Below are 20,415 nucleotides of genomic sequence, written 5' to 3' on the forward strand. Positions count from 1 at the left end.
AGGACATTTTAGCCTCTGACAACTCTTTTTCTGGCTTTGAAATGCAGTCTACAAAGGAAGAAGTTACGTTTAAGACCTTAAGGGAGTCACAGAACATGGTCACTAGAATATCCTCTGCTTTTCCGTTTCTTCCCCACACATATTCATGCCAAGGATTTCAACACGTGCCCGTTTCACAAGGTGTGGGGCAGCCACAACGTTCCTCAACTTAGGCCTTCATCGCCCATGTCCAGGTAATGGGCCCGCTGCATGCCTGGGTTCTGTGGCTGGTGGCATTGTTGCCTTTAAGGCAGCGTCTGGACAATGAAGGATACGAATATTCCGAAAATGATAATCCTGTTCACGGATGCTTTCTGAACATTCCAACCAAGCTAAAAGAAAATATATTCATCCTTCAAGGCTTTTGTCTTCATTGCTTGAATAATACCCGCCTGTGAGGATAGGACATGTGAGGAACATTGCCCTAATTATACAGAGGAGATTTCTGAGCTAGAGAACAGCAACCAGGTAGTGATCATAAATGAAACAACACCCAGCAAGAGAAAGCACTGGAAAATATTTCACATTAATGTGCCTTAAAATAGTTTTCTTGTTCATCGACCTTTTCCATCACCTGAAATTTGTTCTTTGGCACTTCATTTTGCATCTCCTGTAGTTGGCCTCCTTTTATGTATTTAGAGCTGGGTCCAACCAGCGTCTTTAAGGTGTCTGCTTGCCGTGTGCCAGTCTCTGAGCGGGGCACATTCACAGCTTTATCGTTTAGCGAAAACGATGGCTGGGAGAGCAACCGAGGTTTAAGGAGCTTGAAATCTTTGCCAAAAGTCTCATGGCGAGAATGCCAAGAGAAGAACCTACATTTCCGAGCTGCAAAGCCCACACACTTCCTTCACGGGGTCTGATGGTCCTGAACTGTGCTATTAAGGAAGGGGCCTAAAATAGAGACATTCTCTCCGTTTCTGGATTGTCTCAGGTTCTCTTTGGAAAACAGACCATTAGAAATTTGTGCTCTGGGGATCCCTGGGTGGCGCAGCGGTTTGGCGCCTGGGCCAGGGCGCGATCCTGGAGACCTGGGATCGAATCCCACATCGGGCTCCCGGTGCATGGAGCCTGCTTCTCCCTCTGCCTGTGTCTCTGCCTCTCTCTCTCTCTCTCTCTCTCTCTCTCTGTGACTATCATAAATAAATAAAAAATTTAAAAAAAAAGAAATTTGTACTCTCTTGTGGCCTCTTAACGTTGCCATTGGCTTTAAAAGGAACTCTCTCTGAAAGGCTAAATATTGTGCGTGCTTGAGGATGTTGTCGGAGCCTCGCTGACTGCAGCACCTAGAATTCCTCCTCGGAATACCCACAGAGAAACTTCTCTCGGGGTCCACTACGAAGATAGGCTGCTTTGCAAGGAACTGATTTTTATCGCGTGCATTCTACAAATCATGTTAGTAATGGTGCCTTGCCTGCAAGGAACCAAATTGTGGCCCATTTCCAGTAACTGAAACAAGCTTTATGAAGCTGATTTTAGGGACTGAGCCTAGTCTTGGCTTCAGCTTGTTATCTTACCTTTATTTTCCTCTTATCTCCATTTTCTTATTTATTCCATTCACCTTTTATTATGTGTACATAAAAACTGCTTCAGATATTTTAAGGACATGTGACATTTTATGCATACGTCTGTAAGATAACTCAGTTATAATAAATCAATATAGTAAGTTGAGTTATATATATAACTCAAGTCGGTTGAACATCTGACCCCTGGTTTCAGCTCAGATCATGATATTGGGGTTTTGGACTCGAGCCCCAAGTGGGGCTCCGGGTTCAGGGGGGAGTGTGCTTGGGATTCTCTTTCTCCCTCCCCGTCTTTCCCTCCCCCTGCTCATACTAAATAAATTAAATAAATAAATAAATAAATAAATAAATAGAATCTTTGAAAAAAACAGGAGAGATAAAAGCTGGGAAAATTTTATCCTTTGGTTTGACAAATTCTGAGACTATAGCTACTGTTCCACGTGAAAGAAATTGGCTGGATTCCATTATGTTGTCAGTGCGATATGTAATTCAAGTGATATTTAACATGTACATACACTGTGCAATATTATCTCCAAACCTCAAAGATGTCTCCTACGTATGTAATCAGCTCACATTTATATAAATGAAAAAAACTCATATAGATTATCTGGCATTAGCACATCTTCGTACAAAATAATACTGCATGTGGGGCGCCTGGGTGGCCAGTCGGGTAAGCGTGTCCCTTTGGCTCAGGTCCTGCTCTCAGGGTCCTGGGATCCAGTGCCACTCAGTGGGGAGTCTGCTGGTCCCTCTCCCTCCGCCCTTCCTCCCACACATGCTCTTTTTCAATCTCTCCCTCTCTCACTCAAAATAAGATAAAATATAAAATAAAATAAAATAAAATAAAATAAAATAAAATAAAATAAAATAAAGTAAAAATACCGCATGTGACATCCCTGAGAAATAAGGTATGCCAGGCCTATGAATGTTCTGGATAAATGAAACTTACCTTTGGATGCGTTAGACTGTGAAAGAAATATAATTGGCGATGGAAGACCTCTAACACAAACCACACCATCCCCTGACTGCCTAAACAGCAGATTTGTTGAGCCTGTTTGTAATGACCCATCGTGGTTGAGAGGACCTGCTGTTGGACCCTGGGTCACAGAGTGGGTCCCTTTGGGGTTCTTTGGTTTGGGTCCTCTGACTGCCTTGCGGAGTGACTCCGGATTAAGTGGTCAAGAAGTAGAGGCCGGTCTGTTTTATTTTCCGTCTTCTCCCTGTGCTGACAGCTCTCTTACTCATTTCCCAACTGCACACTCTTTCACTTGACCCCTAATTATGTGGAGGTGGGGCGCGTCTGAGGCGGCCCCACTCCCCAGGAGATTAGGGATGTCAGCTGTACGACAGCCATCTACCTCTCGTCACTCCCTCGGTTTCTGGACACCCCAGGCCTCCTAGGCTGAAGGATCGGCGGGCACGTTGGTCGGTGACTGCTCCCCGCGTGCTCCGGTTAGGGAGGTCAGGTTTGGAGGCCATCTCAGAAGGGAGAAATCTGAGGAATTTGGAAGAGGTTCACGTCCAGGGATTTGTGTCTATGTGCTTCTCCCTTTCTGAAAGCAGCATCTGTGGTGACCGTGTATATGGTGAATTAGAACAAAAGGGAGGAGCAAGGAGACTTGCTGAGATCCTGGACTCTGTGGGCCGTTGGGCAGGCCCAAGATGCAAGGTGACCCGAGCGTGGACGGGAAGCATGGGGCGGACGTCATACAGTGAAACCCCTCTGCCTCCTGCTTCCGTCACCTGCAAAGTTAGATCACAGGAGAGCGGAATCCTTGGCCTCTCCCCTGGAGAAGCACAGAGAGGGGCCGAGAGCCCTGGCTAAGCGCTGGCGGGCGCATCTCTGTGTCCTGGAGCCTCCGCGGCCCAGTTAGGAAGTGCACCGAGCGCTTGGTTCTCTCCAAGCAGAGGCAGCTCCTGGTCATAAATCTGTGGGGTATTGCAACAATTGACAGGGGAGTTTTACTGGCTGTTATTTCTCTTGTACAGTATTGTTTTTAGTGCTTGTTTAATCATTGCTAATGTGAAATCATTTCTTCTTGGACTTTGTAGCAGTTTATTACACAGGCTGCAGATAACCAGCAGTGTTCTTTATAAAAACAGTAAAGGATTAAAGTAGTTGTGTGTCAGCCTTGCCCAGAGCAGGTTCTCATTAAGATTTGGAAAGTTGATTTTGATTTGTCTTGGTTTTGATTTTTCTCTCCGTGCTTCTGAATACGCTTTTATAAATGCCACCAATTGTCATAAAAGGAGCCTGAAAAAAAACGGAGTTCCATTTAGAGGGATTTATTTTTCTTTTTGCCAGAAAGGGAAAAAAACAAAAACAAAAACAAAGCAAAACACGAAATAATAGCTGGACTTTATTTGTAATGATTGTGAAGAATCTTCACATCACTTAAAAATACTTTGTTCCGAGAGTTGTTCTATCAGGAGGTCCTGAGTTCAGTGATTCTACAAGGTTGAGTCCTGATTTAAGTGCCCTTCTCAGGGCACCTGGGGGGCTCAGCGGTTGGGCGTCTGCCTTTGGCTCAGGTTGTGATCCCAGGATCCTGGGATCGAGTCCCACACTGGGCTCCCTGCAGATTCCCTCTGGCTGTGTCTTCTGCTTCTCTCTCTCTCGTGAATAAATAAATAAAATGAATGAATGAATAAATAAATAAATAAAATGAATAAATAAAAATGTTTTAAGAAAAAGAAAAAATAAGTGCCCTCTTCTGAGAAGCTTCCCTGACCCCCTAGGAGGTGAAGCAGGGTAAAGTGTTCCCCAGCTTCTTCTGCACATGCAATTAGACAGACTTATCTTGACTTATACTTCCGCCTCCTGTCCTGGGCTGTGGGTTTCTTGAAGGCAAGGATTGTGTCCTAGTTGAACTCTGTGTCCCCTCAGTTTTTTCCACAAAGAACCCCAGACTTCATGATCAGAAGTAAGGAATGGGTTCCCTTCCACTTTTTTTTTTTTAAGATTTTATTTATTTATTTATGAGAGACACACACACACAGAGAGAGAGAGATAGAGACCCAGGCAGAGGGAGAAGCAGGCTGCATGCATGGAGCCCGATGTGGGACTCGATCCCGGGTCTCCAGGATCACACCCCAGGCTGCAGGCAGTGCCCAACCACTGCGTCACCGGGGCTGCCCTCCCTTCCACTTTTAAATCACCCATCCGTGTCGGTAGAACATGTCCCTAAGTATGTCTGTCTTCAAGTTTGACCACAGTGGTTTGTGATGTCAACTGTTCACATCCCCCCACCCCTCTCCGCAGGAAGGAGATTGAAGTCACGGGTTCAGTTGGCCAGACTCTTAAAAGCTAAAGGGGAGGGGGCAACAGAAAGGGTTTTGATAAGTTAAATGCCCGCTTGAGAGAGTTCTACACATTTTTCTTCTTCTAATTGTTTGCTCACACTCGCTGTTCTGATGAGAAAGCACGCGCTCCTAATGATTAACACACTCTGGGTGGTGGGAAGTGTGCTGCCTCAACAATCTGGGGCCTGTATACCTTTACACGCTCGTCCGTAACGTCAAGATAAATAGTTTCTGTGATGAGTAACTAGGTTTCTGAGATAAGTCCTTCCTCCTATTATAGCTGATAACGCAGGACTGTCCGAGGCCGTGTGGCTGCCCGATGGGAACGCGCCTCCGTGGGCCGCCCCAGGTGCTCTACCTGCAGCACTAATACCTGGGGAGCCCACTCCGAAGTGGTGGTTACTGCCCCTGCCACCGCCCAGCCTCTCATGGCAACATTAACTCTGTTTTCCAAAGGGAAAAAAATACCTTGGAAGTTGCAGCTCCTCTTCTCCCGAGGTGGGCCGGCCTCACCTGTCCTCTGGCGCCGGGGCCGCGGGCTGCTGCACGCTCGCCGGTTGCAGGACGACGGGACGCAGGGCATGACCGAGTGTGGGGACTGATGAAGTGGCCCGTGGGAGGGGAGCCCCTCAGCGATGGTCAGAGCCAGGCATCCGGTGCCCGGGAGGAGGGGTAGCATGCCCGGCAGTCGGGGCCGCCCCAGCCGTCGGGCCCCTCAGGAAGGGGGACTGCGGAGCCCCCGAGGCTGCACGGGCCGCAGAGTGCAGCGGGCCTGACCCCTCGGAGGCCGGGCGCCGGTGCTCAGGGGGCGCGGGCAGACGCGACGGCAGCAAGCAGGTCTAAAAAAGCATATTTAAAAAAATTTTTTTTTTGCCGGGTGCTGTGGGAGGGTCTGTGGGAGCTCCGGCTGTAGGGTCCCCCCACCCCATCCCCACAGAGCGCGGAGGAGGCACAGGGATTACGGTACTTGGAGAAAACCGGGAGGTCACAGCAGCGGTCCTCCGTCAGGTGCCACGGAAGGCGCGGTCCTCGGTCAGACACCTCGGAAGGCGTGGTCCTCCGTCAGGCACCACGGAAGCCCCAATCCTCCATCAGAGGCCTTGGAAGGCGGGGTTCTCCCTCAGACACCACAGAAGGCTCGGTCCTCAGTCAGGCACCACAGAAGGCGGGTCCTCCGTCAGAGACCTCGGAAGGCGCAGTCCTCCATCAGGTGCCATGGAAGGCGCGGTCCTCAGTCAGGCACCATGGAAGGCGCTGTCCTCCATCAGAGACCTCAGAAGGCGCGGTCCTCGGTCAGAGACCTCAGAAGGCACGGTCCTCAGTCAGGCACCACGGAAGCCCCAATCCTCTGCCAGGCACCATAGAAGGCGCAGTCCTCAGTCAGATACCACCGAAGCCCCGATCCTCCATCAGAGGCCTCGGAAGGCGGGGTTCTCCCTCAGACACCAGAGAAGGCTCGGTCCTCAGTCAGGCACCACGGAAGGCGGGTCCTCCGTCAGACACCTCAGAAGGCGCGGTCCTCCATCAGAGACCTCAGAAGGCACGGTCCTCAGTCAGGCACCACGGAAGGCGCAGTCCTCAGTCAGACACCACCAAAGCCCCGATCCTCCATCAGAGGCCTCGAAAGGCGGGGTTCTCCCTCAGACACCACAGAAGGCTGGGTCCTCAGTCAGACACCACGGAAGGTGCGGTCCTCGGTCAGACACCACGGAAGGCGCCGTCCTTCGTCAGACACCACGGAAGGCGCAGTCCTCAGTCAGGCGCCACGGAAGCCCCGATCCTCCATCAGACACCACAGAAGGCGCCGTCCTCCGTCAGCCGCCACGGAAGCCCCGATCCTCTGTCAGACACCTCGGAAGGCGCGGTCCTCCGTCAGACACCACAGAAGGCGCCGTCCTCCATCAGCCACCACGGAAACCACGAGGAGGACAACGGTACAAAATAAGAAGCCACAAGCAACCTGCTCAATATGGGAAGTGGACACGTTCACCCATTCTTGCAATTCCCGAAGCAGCAGAGGAGCCAGGGAATATGCAGATTTTAAAAGCCTTTCTATCTTCTTACTGCCTCTGGACGTAGGCAGCAGTGGACACAAGGGGGGGATGGAAAAACATCCCGCCCCTTGTAAGAAACGTGGAGAGGATGCGTGAAAACAGGACCTGCATTTCTTCCTTGGCAGTTGGCCAGCACCCGTCTCTCTCTCTCTCTTTCTCTTTCTCTCTGTCTCTGTTTCTCTCTCTCTCTCTCTCTCTCTCTCTCTCACACACACACACACACACACACACACTGAGTTAGGCATAAAAATCTGAAAACGATACACCCCATTCTCTTTCTGACCACGAGACAAAATATAACCTTTGTTTGGAAGAAGTATCTTCAACATCCCCAAAGAGAAGAAGGCCGGGAGAAGTCAAATTCTGTTTTAGGATTGGAACATGGCTTGGTGCTGGAAAACTGGGATATTTCTGTCACGTTCTAAATGAAAATAAAGGTGCATCATATGCAAACGAAGAGGAAGAAATCGCTTAATGAAATAGCTCCCAAAATTATGCTTCTTTTAATTCTCACTCCCCTTTCCCTCTGTTCTGTGTGGCCAGCAGATAATCCCCCGGCTCTTTCATCTTTCCAAAAGATGAGAGCAGTAAATGCACTTTGAGGAGTCTGTATCCCCCCCACCCATTTTGAAATTGTTTCCAACATTCACGTGTCTAATAATTGTTTCTGGGATCAGTCTCGGTGGGGGGAGGATTTTAGGTTTTCCTCAAAAGAGTGATAATTAAATGACCAAAACTTCCTCTCTCTCTCTTTCTCTTTCTCTCTCATACACACAAACCCAAAAAATGTACAGTGGACCCAAACTGCCATAACAGAGTGATCAGTTTAAAGCAAGATGCTGATCCTGTGTTTGCTGGAATGAGAATATGATAAAACCCAGTAGAGCAAAGTATACTTTGTTTAGCAATCACCCCAAGCATCTGCAGAGACAGTTCCTGGAATCTGCCCTGGGTGCTACAACATGTATGTTTTGGGGACATTTGCCCCAGCACCTTGTGACAACAGTTTATGGGGCACATTTAGGTGGATTCACATCAACTGCTGCCCAAAGCCTGACTTGTCACACCGCACAACACTGGAGATGTTCTCGTAGAGAAGAACATGACCTCCTACTGTCACTAAACCACTAAGGAGTGTTGGGGTGAGCATTGTCCCCCGGGAGAGTAATTTTCACAATGTAGAGCCTGCATTTGTCTTGTTCACCAAGACAAATGCTCACCAAATAATCAGTTCTGGCACTCACGCTGGCACTCATGCTCACCAAATAATCAGTTCTGAAAAATTATCTATTTACTTAATGAGTGAAATACTTTTTTTTTTTTTTCTAATTTATTCAGTTATTTTAGAGAAACAGAGGGAGAGAGTAGGGGGAGGGACAGAGGGAGAGAATCTTTAAGCTGACATCCACCGAGCACAGAGTCTGACACGGGGCTCGATCCCACGACCCAGGAGATCATGACCTGAGCCAAAACCAAGAGTCAGCCGCACAACTGAGCCACCCAGGCGCCCATGATTGAAATTCTTTTGGTCAGAAGAGACTAACCGGTTCAAATTATTTCTTTCTTTCTTTTTTTATTTCTTCAAGATTGATTGATTTATTTATTTATTTATTTATTTATTTATTTATTTAAGAGAGAGAGAGAGAGAGAGAGAGGGAGGCAAGAGACACAGGAGGAGGGAGAAGCAGGCTCCATGCCGGGAGCCCAATGTGGGACTCGATCCCAGGACCCCAGGATCACGCCCTGGGCCAAAGGCAGGCGCCAAACTGCTGCACCACCCAGGGATCCCTTTTTTTTTTTTTTTTTTAATTTTATTTATGATAGTCACAGAGAGAGAGAGAGTAGATACAAAAATTTAGCAAACTACTACACAACATATCACCATGAGGTGTCCTTTCTATAAATGCGTATCGTAAATCTAAATATGGCCACTGCATGCGGAGAAAAACAGCGTCTTTGGCTGGTGGTTATTACAAAATGAAGAGCGAACTGTTGTTACAAGTAGCCATGGCAATGGATCAATATGCTCTTCACATTCAGACCATCGATGATGTGAACTGTATGTGAAACGAGTGTGGTTTTTGTCACTGAAGAATGTGGTCCCCTGGAGAACGAGATGACACAAGAATAAAATGCCCACTATGACACAGCACATTTCATTCTAATCCTCATGGCAGTCCTGTGAGGGAGGTCATGTTCTTGGTTCATTTTCCAGTTATGGAAATTGAACGTTTAGAGAGTTTGTGGGAAAATTGTCCGAATCATAAAGCAAATGTAGATTAGCCTCAAGACCATGGTTGGTGATTGTTCTGTTCAAAGTCTAGCACAGTTTGGACTTCCAGTGAACTCGGATGACAAATAATGGCATGTGCCTCTATCTTTAGAAGCCATCGGTGCTGGCATGCTAATTATCTTTTATATAAATCTTCTCAGTTTGGCAATTTGCTAGCTTGCTAATATCTATATACTATTTCAGCTGTGGGTCAATGGATTCAACTCTAGATACATAAGCACAGGCTATTTGGGGTCATTCTAATGGGGTCTACTGAGGACGGTGTGAGGCACCCGTACCTCCCACAAGCAAACTCTAATAGCGCTGTTAATGTCAGACCGATCTAATGGAGGGCCTTTTCCTAGCAGCTCATTGATTATAAATACTACTCTTAAGTATTCATATGTGGCCTAAAAAAGTATTTCTCCAAATGAAAATAATGATTTTCAGGAGCAGTGATGTAATTTCTGAGTATTTGCGCTATGACGGCCATTGGCGGAGACGTCTTGCTCATAGTGAGTACTCTTAGGTAGAAAATTATGCAGAAGCAAAAAAAAAAATATGTAGCGAATAACAGTGTCATTCCTTTCTATTTCTTTTATAGGTTGATGACCAAATGAAGCTGCTCCAGAATTGCTGGAGTGAGCTCTTAATTCTCGACCACATTTACCGACAAGTGGTACATGGAAAAGAAGGGTCAATCTTCCTGGTTACTGGGCAACAAGTGAGTAGAGAGACCCCCCCCGCCCCCCAAAAATGTCTTTTTATTAAGCATGTTCAGAATGGCAGGAATTTAACTAGGTCAGAAGCACTCTGGTGCTTTGAAAGGGAAAGATTGGCTGCAAATAATTTAGAAAAGCTGACTTGGTGCACTCTGTTCCTACACTGATGATTACGGTTAAACTTGTAAAAGCAAACATAATCACAAACATTCTGCTGCTTTCACTCTGCTGGGATTGAAAGTTGTGCTTTGAAGGGTCAAAACAACCGCTAAATCAGAATTCATGATTAGTACCCAGCATTTTTTCCTCAAGTTTCTGCATCTACCACACTTGTTTTATCAGCTATTTAAAAAGCTTATAAATTGTGGAATCCTTACTATTTTGGCATCGTAGTGGTGGAAGAGACCGATTCAAATATCATATATAAACTAAATAGCTGGCAGCAAGGCAAGCAAGGGAAAAGGGATAAGAGTTCCAATTTTTAAGAGCCAGCCATCATTTAAAGGGAAAATAGAAAAAAAAATTACTGTTAGTTCCTCCTCCTTTCTGAGTAGATATCTGGTCAGCCAACAGATATTTATTGAATATCCAGTAGTGTTGCCCGTCACTATTTTAGGGCTTTGGCGTGCACTAGTGAGCAACACTGAACAGGACGCTTCCCTCGTGACACTTAACATCGTAGCAGGGAGAAGCTGACCGTAACGAATAATCCCATAGCAAACCTATATATAAGACACGTATAATGTGTTAGAGGTCAAAGTGCTGTTGAAGAAAACGGAAAAAGAGAAAGTGCTGTGTAAAAGGGAATCAGCTCACATCCACGGGTGTATGTCGCACTGTGACCCAAGACTTTGTAGTGTAAATAAGAGTAGTTGGTTTCGTCTTATTGAGGAGGTGACCTTTTAGCAAAGACTTGAAGGAGGAGAGATAGTTGTTGGCCTCATGGGTAGCTGGGGAACAGAAAGTACTCAACGCGCCTAGGTCCAACTTTATAGGATTTTGGCATGTCCGTCCCATTTCTTAGCCTTCATTCGATAACTGATGTGTTATTAAAATAAATGCATGGAACATAGTGATGCCCTAAGTCCATTGGGTCATTTCTATTCAGGCATCGCTGCAGCGATCAGTACTCCCGTACTTCAGTACTCGGGCACCGTGGTCTTTTACATCCAGCTGTAAATGTTTATGTGCTGTGAAACCACAGCAGTGCATATTTGAAAATGAAAGGCTGTCTCCACACCATTTGCTGTATTATTAATAAATCACATTTTCCCAATCAAATTAAAGGCGAGCGCGATCGCAGAGTTTTTGCAAATTGGATCAATTCAACCATCGCCATCACTGTCTGGTCCCTGCTTTCTGTACATCTCATGAGAAAAGCCTTCTAGATGAGAAAATAAAGTCCCATGGGCTTGACTGCCTGTACTTTCAAATTTTTGTTTAGTGTTTTCGCCCAGTGACCCAAGTCTTGGGGAGGAAATGTACCCATTTCTAGAGTTTAATCCCTGGTGTGCCTCCCAGCCCCCTCCCCCAGTCCACCCACCCCTGCCCAACGAGGAACTGCATTAGAAGGAGCCTCAGCCCACAAATTAATTTGATTTCATTTCCTTCTGAGTCTCAGAAATCAAATGGGTTTGTGCCGTTCTTTCTCCAAGCACTTCCATCCTTGCTCTTTAGAAATCTTCCTTATTTCACATTTCATTTTGCCTTAAGTGCTGTCCCCCGCTAAAGGTAATTACCATTTAAAAAGTAGAGAAAGTGCATTTCTTGTCTGTCTGATTTTCAAAACCAGGAACAGTCAGAAATAGATGGTATTTATCATCTTTAGTATCAATTATTGCTACTTCATGTTTTGCCATCACAGCAGAATAAAGAAGTCCCTGGTGGAGAACTAGTGCTTCCCTCACACCTCTCCCGCCCCCCAGCCTCTTCTAGCTCCCTCCTCTGCCCTTGTAGAGCAAGTCTCATTGCGGTCAAACCCCTCCCCTACCTTTTTCCCTCCAATCCCATGGCTAGCCTAGTAATGATGCATTATAACCAGACATTCTTATTTATGAAAATGATGGAACAAACCTTGTATTGTCTTTTGTGGAATAGGCTAAACAAAACATTTTGGGCTTCCTGTAATTTCTTTCTTTCTTTCTTTCTTTCTTTCTTTCTTTCTTTCTTTCTTTCTTTCTTTCTTTCTTTCATTGGCTTTATTAAGTGATTCATGAATTGGGCAGCATTCCATCTAGCAAGTAGGGAGATACTCCTACAATTTCTTTCTCTTTTCTTTTCTCTTCTTTTCTTTTTTGTGAAGGAGAGAGAGACTATTAAGCAGGCTTGATCTCAGGACCCTGAAATCATGACCTGAGCCCAAACCAAGAGTCCAATACTTAACTGACTGAGCCACCCAGGCACCCCCATTCTGCAATTTCTTTTCTTTCTTTTTTTAAAAGATTTATTATTATTATTTATTTATTCATGAGAGATACACAGAGAGGGGGCAGGGACATTGGTAGAGGGAGAAGCAGGCTCCCTGCAGGGAGCCCGATGCAGGGACTCGATCCCGGGATCACGACCTGAGCCAAAAGTAGATGCTCGACCACTGAGCCACTCAGGTGCCCCCATCTTGCAATTTCTTAAATAAAAGTGAAAGAAGTACTATAAGGAAGACCTTTCAAAAGCATGCGACCTTTGCAACAGAATGAGAAAGATATTTGAATGTGGAGTCCCAGACATAATTTACATCTACATCTCCATGGCCCCTATTTAGTGCTGAATATATTAGGCGCATGATAAATATTAGTTGCTGATACTAAATTAGAACCATCCTATCCTAAGTTAAGAGCTTAATTAAAACAAGTTAACTTGGACTCCACACCCCAAGTATTCATCCCCAAGGTGTCCCTACATCTCATCTGTACCTTCTTATACCTTCCCAGTTGCTTTCATGAAGCTGAGACACATTAAGAAGCTGCTTTTCACTGCAGTAGACATATACTGCTTCCCACCCCAAGATGCAGGGGGAGATACGTGAAAATGCTAGGTATAATCTTCTTAGAATGGTAAATACCTCTCTGGTTGCAAGTGTGGGCAAACCTAGATTTTTGTTGTTGTTGTTAAAACAACAATAACAGCAATAAATTATTTGAAGCATGCTAATTTTAGGAAGATGGTTAAAATAGTGACGAGGAGAGAAATGACTGTATGAAATGTAAGAGTAGAGCAATATTCTGGGGGGAGAGGAATGATTTTCTTTTTTAAGATCTTATTTACTTATGAAAGAGAGAGCGTGTGAGAGCAGGGAGAGGAACAGAGGCAGAGGGAAAAGCAGACTTTGCATTGGTCTTAAAGCCCAGTGTGGGGCTCGATCTCAGTGCCCTGAGATCACGACCTGAGCTGACACCAAGAGTTGGTCGCACAACTGACTGAGCCTGCCAGGCACCCCGAGGGGGGTGAGGAGATATGATTTTTCAAAGGTAGTTAAAGAAAGCAAAAAAAAAAAAAAAAAAAAAAGGAGCAAACTTTTCTTTTACTTTATAGTTTAACAACAATCAAACTATAGGTGGAGTATATTTTCATTCCCAGTGCAGGCTGCTTGCTCTCTGCTACGAAAATGCTGTGCACACGTGTGTGTGTGTGTAACACACATTAGTCTAGTTTAGAATCGAACTGACCTGTGTTTGAGCCCCCAGTCCACAGCTTACAAGCTCCGCCATCTGGGGAGCTGCCCTCACCTTTCAAGTTGCAGTGTCCTCACCTCTCCAGTGAGGGCTCTGGGGAATCTGCCTCTGAGAAGTGCGATGGGAATTACAAGGAATAGTTCTGTAAAGTGCGGACGTGAAGATAAGAAGCTGTCAAAACTAAGCTAACATGAAGCTGACATTTAGGACGTCAGCATCCCTATGAAGAAAGTGCTGTTTATTACCATTATCATCCCCATTTTACAGATGAGGAATCAAGAACAAAGAGAGGTGAAGTAGGTGAGGCAAGGTCAAAGCACACTAATAAAAAAGGTGGAGCTTTCTGATTGAGGCCACTTGGTGCCAAAGCTCGCATTTTTTAAAGGCTTTATTTATTTATTTTAGAGAGAAAGAGCCAAGGGAGGAGCAGAGGGAGAGGGACAAGCAGACTCCACGCTGAGCACAGAGCCTGACACAGGGCTCGATCTCACCACCCTGAGATCATGACCTGAGCCGAAACCAAGAGTCAGGTGATCATCCAGCTGAGCCATGCGGGCTTCCCAAAGTGTGTGTTCTTAACCAACGCACCATACTGCTTTTCTGTATGACTCTCAGATGCTGCAGAGCTTGCTTTCACCATAAGCTCCCAGTTTGGTCTTCACGTATAATTTCTATGCACGGCAGCTTCTGTGGAACTTCCAAACAGAACATTCATTTCTTCTTTATTGAGCCTATATATATATATATATATGAATTTTTTTTTAAGATTTTATTTATTTATTCATGAGAGACACACAGAGAGAGGCAGAGACCCAGGCAGAGGGAGAAGCTGTCTCCATGCAGGAGCCCGACGCGGGACTCGATCTCGGGTCTCCAGGATCAGGCCCTGGGTTGAAGGAGGCGCCAAACTGCTGAGCCATCCAGGCTGCCCGAATGTTTTTGTTTTATTGATATATATGTATTTTTTGGTGTGACATTATAAACACATAGTAAGAATAAATCACTAGAGATAGTGATTATCACTTAATGTTCTAAAATCATTTCTGCATTAAGAAAATGCTACAAAGAAAAAGGGTCATTCATAATGCCAACACCCTAAATCAACTGTTTCTGTTGAGTTTTCTTCCTAAATGCGAAGTTTTCTTACTTTTTTCCTAAATGAAATAGTCCATCTGCCACCGAAACACATTGACCTACTACCACAGATTTGTGCAGCGTGTGAACTTTGAGACAGTGATATAGAGGCCTCAGGTCATGATGTGGATATCATGGTGAGAAAATTAAACAGCATTGTTTCAAAGGAACATGCAAAATACCCCAATGGCAGCTAAACGCTCCCCTAGAGGAGAAAAACAACCTGATTCATTTAATCTAGCAATATTTGCAAAGGCCTAATCATTGAAGGGACGTCAAAGATGGGGGGGGGGCAGTCTACACAGCCCTGCACTCAGTGGTGATAAGAGGAGTGATTTATCATCTAACGACTGAGCCTTGCCTAGTGCTGTGCACTGTGCACTTTCACAGGTAGGCCGCATGACACAGGTTCAGATAAGGTGGAAGGAAGGTTCAGAGGAGGAAGTGCAAAGGGAGTCAGATGGGCATTCCAAGCTGCCCAGATTCCATATCTAGAAGGAAGTGCCTTTTTCTTTTTTTAAAAAAATGTTTACTTATTTGTTCATGAGAGACAGAGAGAGAGGCAGAGACCCAGGCAGAGGGAGAAGCAGGCTCCATGCAGGGAGCCCGACCTAGGACTCGATCCCGGGACACCGAGGTCACGCCCTGAGCTGAAGGCAGACACTCAACTGCTGAGCCCCCAGCCGCCTGGAAGTGCCTTATTTCTAAAGTGACGGTATTGGACCAAACTCTTTGCAGGTTGAGACAGACACCAGTGCTTAAATCCTTCTGGGCTTAGAGAAGCAGTGGACAAGGAATTTCTGGATAAAACTTTAAACTCCACCACCTTTTTCAGCCTCAACCAGAAGAAAAACACAGTACTCCCCAGTCATTCATTAGAAATTTCCAGGGTTGGGGATCCCTGGGTGGCACAGCGGTTTGGCGCCTGCCTTTGGCCCAGGGCGTGATCCTGGAGACCCGGGATCGAATCCCACGTCGGGCTCCCGGTGCATGGAGCCTGCTTCTCCCTCTGCCTGTGTCTCTGCCTCTCTCCCTCTCTCTGTGTGACTATCATAAATGAATAAAACAAAACAAAACAAAAATTTAAAAAAAAAAAAAAGAAATTTCCAGGGTTGCTTATAGAATTTTCCCAACTGCCCGGTGTGATGATTTCTTCTAGAATAAATGAGGATGTTTATGCTGAGCATTTTAAGGTTACGAAGTAGCAATATTAAATATGCTTTAGTCCATATTATCAGCACTAGAGTCCTGACTCAGGGTCAGCCTGAGCATGCACGTAGTGTTCGCACAATGCTTGAGAGAGCAACTTTGCTAGCCAGGGTAAGGAATGCAAGGCCCCAGGTGCTGCTTGGCCCAGTATTCTTGACATTTTCCTCCTGAATGCAGCTCATAGTAAATAATGTGATGCGTTTATTGTGACAGAGAAGGAAGAAAGAGAGTAGATACAATTTTTTTTAAACGGGGAGGGTCTCCAGGGAACCGCTACTTGGAGCTTGAAGAGAAAGAAGAAAGTTAAGACAAAATAGCACAACTTTTCTCAAAAGTCCAGTGGCTAGCGTGGTGCCCAGCACATTATGTCGGCTCCATAAATGTTTGCAGAATTGGGTCCCTTCATAGTTCATCGAGAACTAGAGTAATTGAAATAATCCCACTACAAAGAACAGCCCGGGGCACCACTACCTAGCATTAAAATGAGGATTTGGTGCTTCACACCAAATTTCCTACTTAAACTTGAGGTCAGCTACAATGCTTTCATTATGTCTTTTAATCAGACATCTGTATAAGCCTATGTTAAATAATCTTGTTAAGCAAAAAGGGAATAATGATTATCAGTAATATTACTAATAGTGTTATCAGTAACCTACTTAATAATTAGTATTAATATTATTAGGAATATCAAATTGGTTCTGTATTTTTAAAAATCTTCAAATTATAACAAGAATTCATTTCTATCCGGTATTTTTAAAGTAACATGCACATGAAATATATCTGTGTGGGGGACCCCTGGGTGGCTCAGCGGTTTGGCGCCTGCCTTTGGCCCAGGGCGCGATCCCGGAGTCCCGGGATCGAGTCCCACGTCGGGCGCCCGGTATGGAGCCTGCTTCTCCTTCCTCCTGTGTCTCTGCCTCTCTCTCTCTCTCTCTCTCTCATAAATAAATAAATAAATCTTTAAAAAAAAATGAAATATATCTGTGTGTATGTGTATATATAGATATTTATATATATTTATATCTATATAGATACATATATATCTATATACACACATATAAAATAACAATAGAGTTTTGAAGTGGGATCACTTTAGTATTTGCATATTGTAGCTAATTAACAGCCACTGTAACATCATCCTAAGGGAAAGGTCTACTGGCAACTTATTCATTATCTCCTATTATTGTGTATCATATTAAAATGACAGGCATCTTACAATGTACAAGTCATCAAAAATTTCAGTTATTAGAACTAAAAGCAATTTAGCTAAAACTGTTTCTACCTTCATGATGAGTGAAATTTATCCAAAGGGGACATCGGCTTATAGTATTTCTTCAATATCTGCCTTGAATTTAATGGCACAAAGATTACATGTAAGAGAGCAATAAATTAATTTTACTAAGTACATAAAAGACAAGGCCAGCTGCTCCTGAAATGAGCACAAACTCTGCATTCAACAATGAAAATATAATTATGTTTGTAATAAAATGTAAGGAAGTTGCAGATCTGTGTGCTGTATCAGGAATAAATCACCTATCCTCCTTCAGAGCCATGCAATCTGATAAATTATCCTTGAAGGAAATGTTATCGGGGCTCCCATTTAATAAGCATGTTTGAGCTTTCAAATTAGCATGTAAATAAATGTATAGCTATAAAGTTGTTGGTCTGCCAATTGATTTCCTGAAGTTCATCTCACTAGAGAGCTCACTAAATAGAATCTTATGAAACAATTTCAGTTCCTTTCGGGGATCGCACACCCTATTTTCAAGTATAAAGTTCTAGGACTTGCACTTATTAGGACACACCTGTTGGAACCGCATACATATCGAATTTAAATTAACCCGTCTTTTAAAGCATGAGGTTCTGGTTAACGATGTACCACATTTTTTGAGCCTGAAATTCTAGCATTTGAACTTACTGCATACTCGTTAGAGCTATAACATATATCAAAACTCAGTTAACTTTATCCTAAGACAAATTAATTAATGCCAGCAGATTTGTGGTTTATTTAAGTGCACTTTCCTGGTTGAAGGCTTCACTTCACTGATTTTGACTAACGTGTCCTGCGTGCATTCTAAGCTACCGCAGCGGTGCTTGCAACAAGTGATTCCAAGCTTAAATTGGTAGTATTATCCCAAGTACTGTCCTTTCCTGATAATCCCAGAAGGGGGGTGGGGGCACCTTATTATCCTCTAGCTTAACTACTTTATTTAAAGATCAGGGCACTAAGGAATGGAGACTCCACATGACTTGCCCAAGATGCTCTGCTTGTAAGTGGCCGCCTTGGCCCAGATCTCCTCCTGTGTTGTCCCAATTTTCTTCCGCCTCCATGACCCTGTAGGGCCTTCCTGTTGTCATCCACTTACCTATCCTGTTTGCCTCTGTAGGATTTCTATTATTATTATCCGGGGGCAGTTAGACCATGTATAGTTTCTAAAGAATTTAGGGCTCGGGCACCACTTTCAACTAAGAAGAACTAACCTGGCATAGGTAGTGCTCCTGTAAGAGAACTGGCAAAAGGATAGTTGAGACACCCCTTTGGGGGCTACACGGGCCATCGTTATGTGTCCCACAGTGTTCATCTGCTTGTCCCCAGCAAGGGGTCAGGTTGCTTGTGTATTGGACCTTTCTTTCACATATTCTGGAACAGAAACCAAAGGCATTCTTAGAGCACTTGATGTTTGAATTCAGTGGACAGATGCCGGCACCTGGACAAAGCAGGTAGGACAGTGCTATGTGCTTGATACAAGAGCAAACCTAGAACACACACTAACTGTGGCTTTTTCATGCATAGTTGACTCTATATAAACTGATTGACACCTTTGGGGGTCGTCTTTCCACTGACTCATAATTTTTCTCACTCTTGGAAAAGGTTTCTGTACACCCAGTATTCTCTAGTTAAAGCCGAAAATTCAACTCATCATATTTACACAATAAAAAAAAATCCATTCTGCCTTGTTTTTAATTGCAAATTCTACTCTAGGGACTAGTTCTCCTGCTTAGGAGGCAGCCCTGTGCCTTCTCCTAGAGAAGCAAGTGCAGTCAATTATGGTAATGAAATGTCAATAAATATAAAAATTTAATACAGTCTGCTCCGGGTGAGTGGCAGATGAGGACTTGCCTCCCAGACAAATTTGCTGCTGCTGCAAATATTAAATGCACCTAAAAGAGTATCTGGTTGCCTGAGAGCTCTCCAGTACAAAAAGGATGGGAGCATCAGGTACCAACTGGGCTTTCCCATTATGCTATAATTGCAGCAGCAAAGCCAGTACCATCATTGACAGCCATCCCAACATCTTAACTTATTATTATAAGCTGAACTTTTTATGTCCCCATGAATAATCTAAGATTGGTGCACTGCAGCACCTTTTCTTTGAAATGAAGGAGAAAATAAGCCCTTTTTTGTTATGTTTTCCAAATCGAGAAATTCTTCTTCTTCTTAATAACATCATTGCTGTCTTCCGAGAGAAATGTGTTAATAATCAATATGAAAATAGTTAGTAGTTGTTGCTTTTCAGGAAGCAGCCAGCTAAAGAATAATCTAAATGCGAGTCTTTCATCATCCACAAGCATGCATTCTTCAACAATGACTGCTTTAAAATACGGTCTCTTAAGAAAATAAAAATGGAAACCCATCTCTGCCTTCACTTCCCTCACGCACAAGGTGATGTCATCATGTGTGCAGAGAATGCCGTTCTGGATTCACTTCTTATGGATAGTATAGTTTTGTTTTGTTTTTTTAAACTTACTTGTGAGAGTTAAAAATCTGAACCTTACACCATAATGTGATTTCACAGTTAAAAAAGATGAAGGTACATATACCTGTAAAATTTAGGTAGCCAAAATCTGTTCCCTACACAGCTTATCGAAATGATTAGATTTATCAGAATAATTGTGATACGTTTTAGAATGACAGCATGTCTCAAACTATTGTCATGGGGGATATCCCCTCCATTCCAGATCTAAAGTGCAATTCGGTTTTACCCACAATTCCTAAAAGTTTCAAATAAAAATATTGGTTTCTGATTCTTTTGTTCGTTTCTGATTCTGACAGTCCTTAAAACTGATTCTGTGTTGCAGGTGGACTATTCTATAATAGCATCCCAAGCCGGGGCCACCCTCAACAATCTCATGAGTCATGCACAGGAGTTAGTGGCAAAGCTTCGCTCTCTACAGTTTGATCAACGAGAGTTTGTGTGTCTGAAATTCTTGGTGCTCTTTAGTTTAGGTAAGGAATCCTTTTCTCATACTATATACAACCAACTGTTACTAGATGGTGCCAAACTCTGAGTGTCTTGAAGTCCATACGTGCTTTTGTTCTACCAAGGTAATGCCTTCCTTTTCAAATCGCAAAATCTTCAAGTGTGAATATATTTTTACGCATGTATTTCGCCATGACTCATTGCCCAGGAGTACGTGGGTTGGGCCATGGAAAAGGAGTTATTGGCCTGGGGTCCTGAAGTTTCTCCCATAATGGACATAATGAGAAGGCAG

The 20,415-nt window shown here is 44.3% G+C and overlaps 1 protein-coding gene across 5 annotated transcripts in view; it reads left to right on the forward strand.

Moving 5' to 3' along the window:
* Positions 1-20,415, forward strand: part of NR5A2 (nuclear receptor subfamily 5 group A member 2) — a 137,664-nt gene that overhangs the window by 62,683 nt on the left and 54,566 nt on the right. For all 5 annotated transcript variants that reach the window (XM_026017989.2, XM_072733443.1, XM_072733441.1 and 2 more), the window contains 2 exons: positions 9,793-9,912; positions 20,002-20,149. In XM_026017989.2, the coding sequence (XP_025873774.2) occupies positions 9,793-9,912; positions 20,002-20,149 (268 nt within the window). The remainder of the gene's footprint in view (positions 1-9,792; positions 9,913-20,001; positions 20,150-20,415) is intronic.

The sequence above is a fragment of the Vulpes vulpes genome, chromosome 13 (genome assembly GCF_048418805.1).
Source record: "Vulpes vulpes isolate BD-2025 chromosome 13, VulVul3, whole genome shotgun sequence".
Taxonomy (NCBI): Eukaryota; Metazoa; Chordata; class Mammalia; order Carnivora; family Canidae; genus Vulpes; species Vulpes vulpes.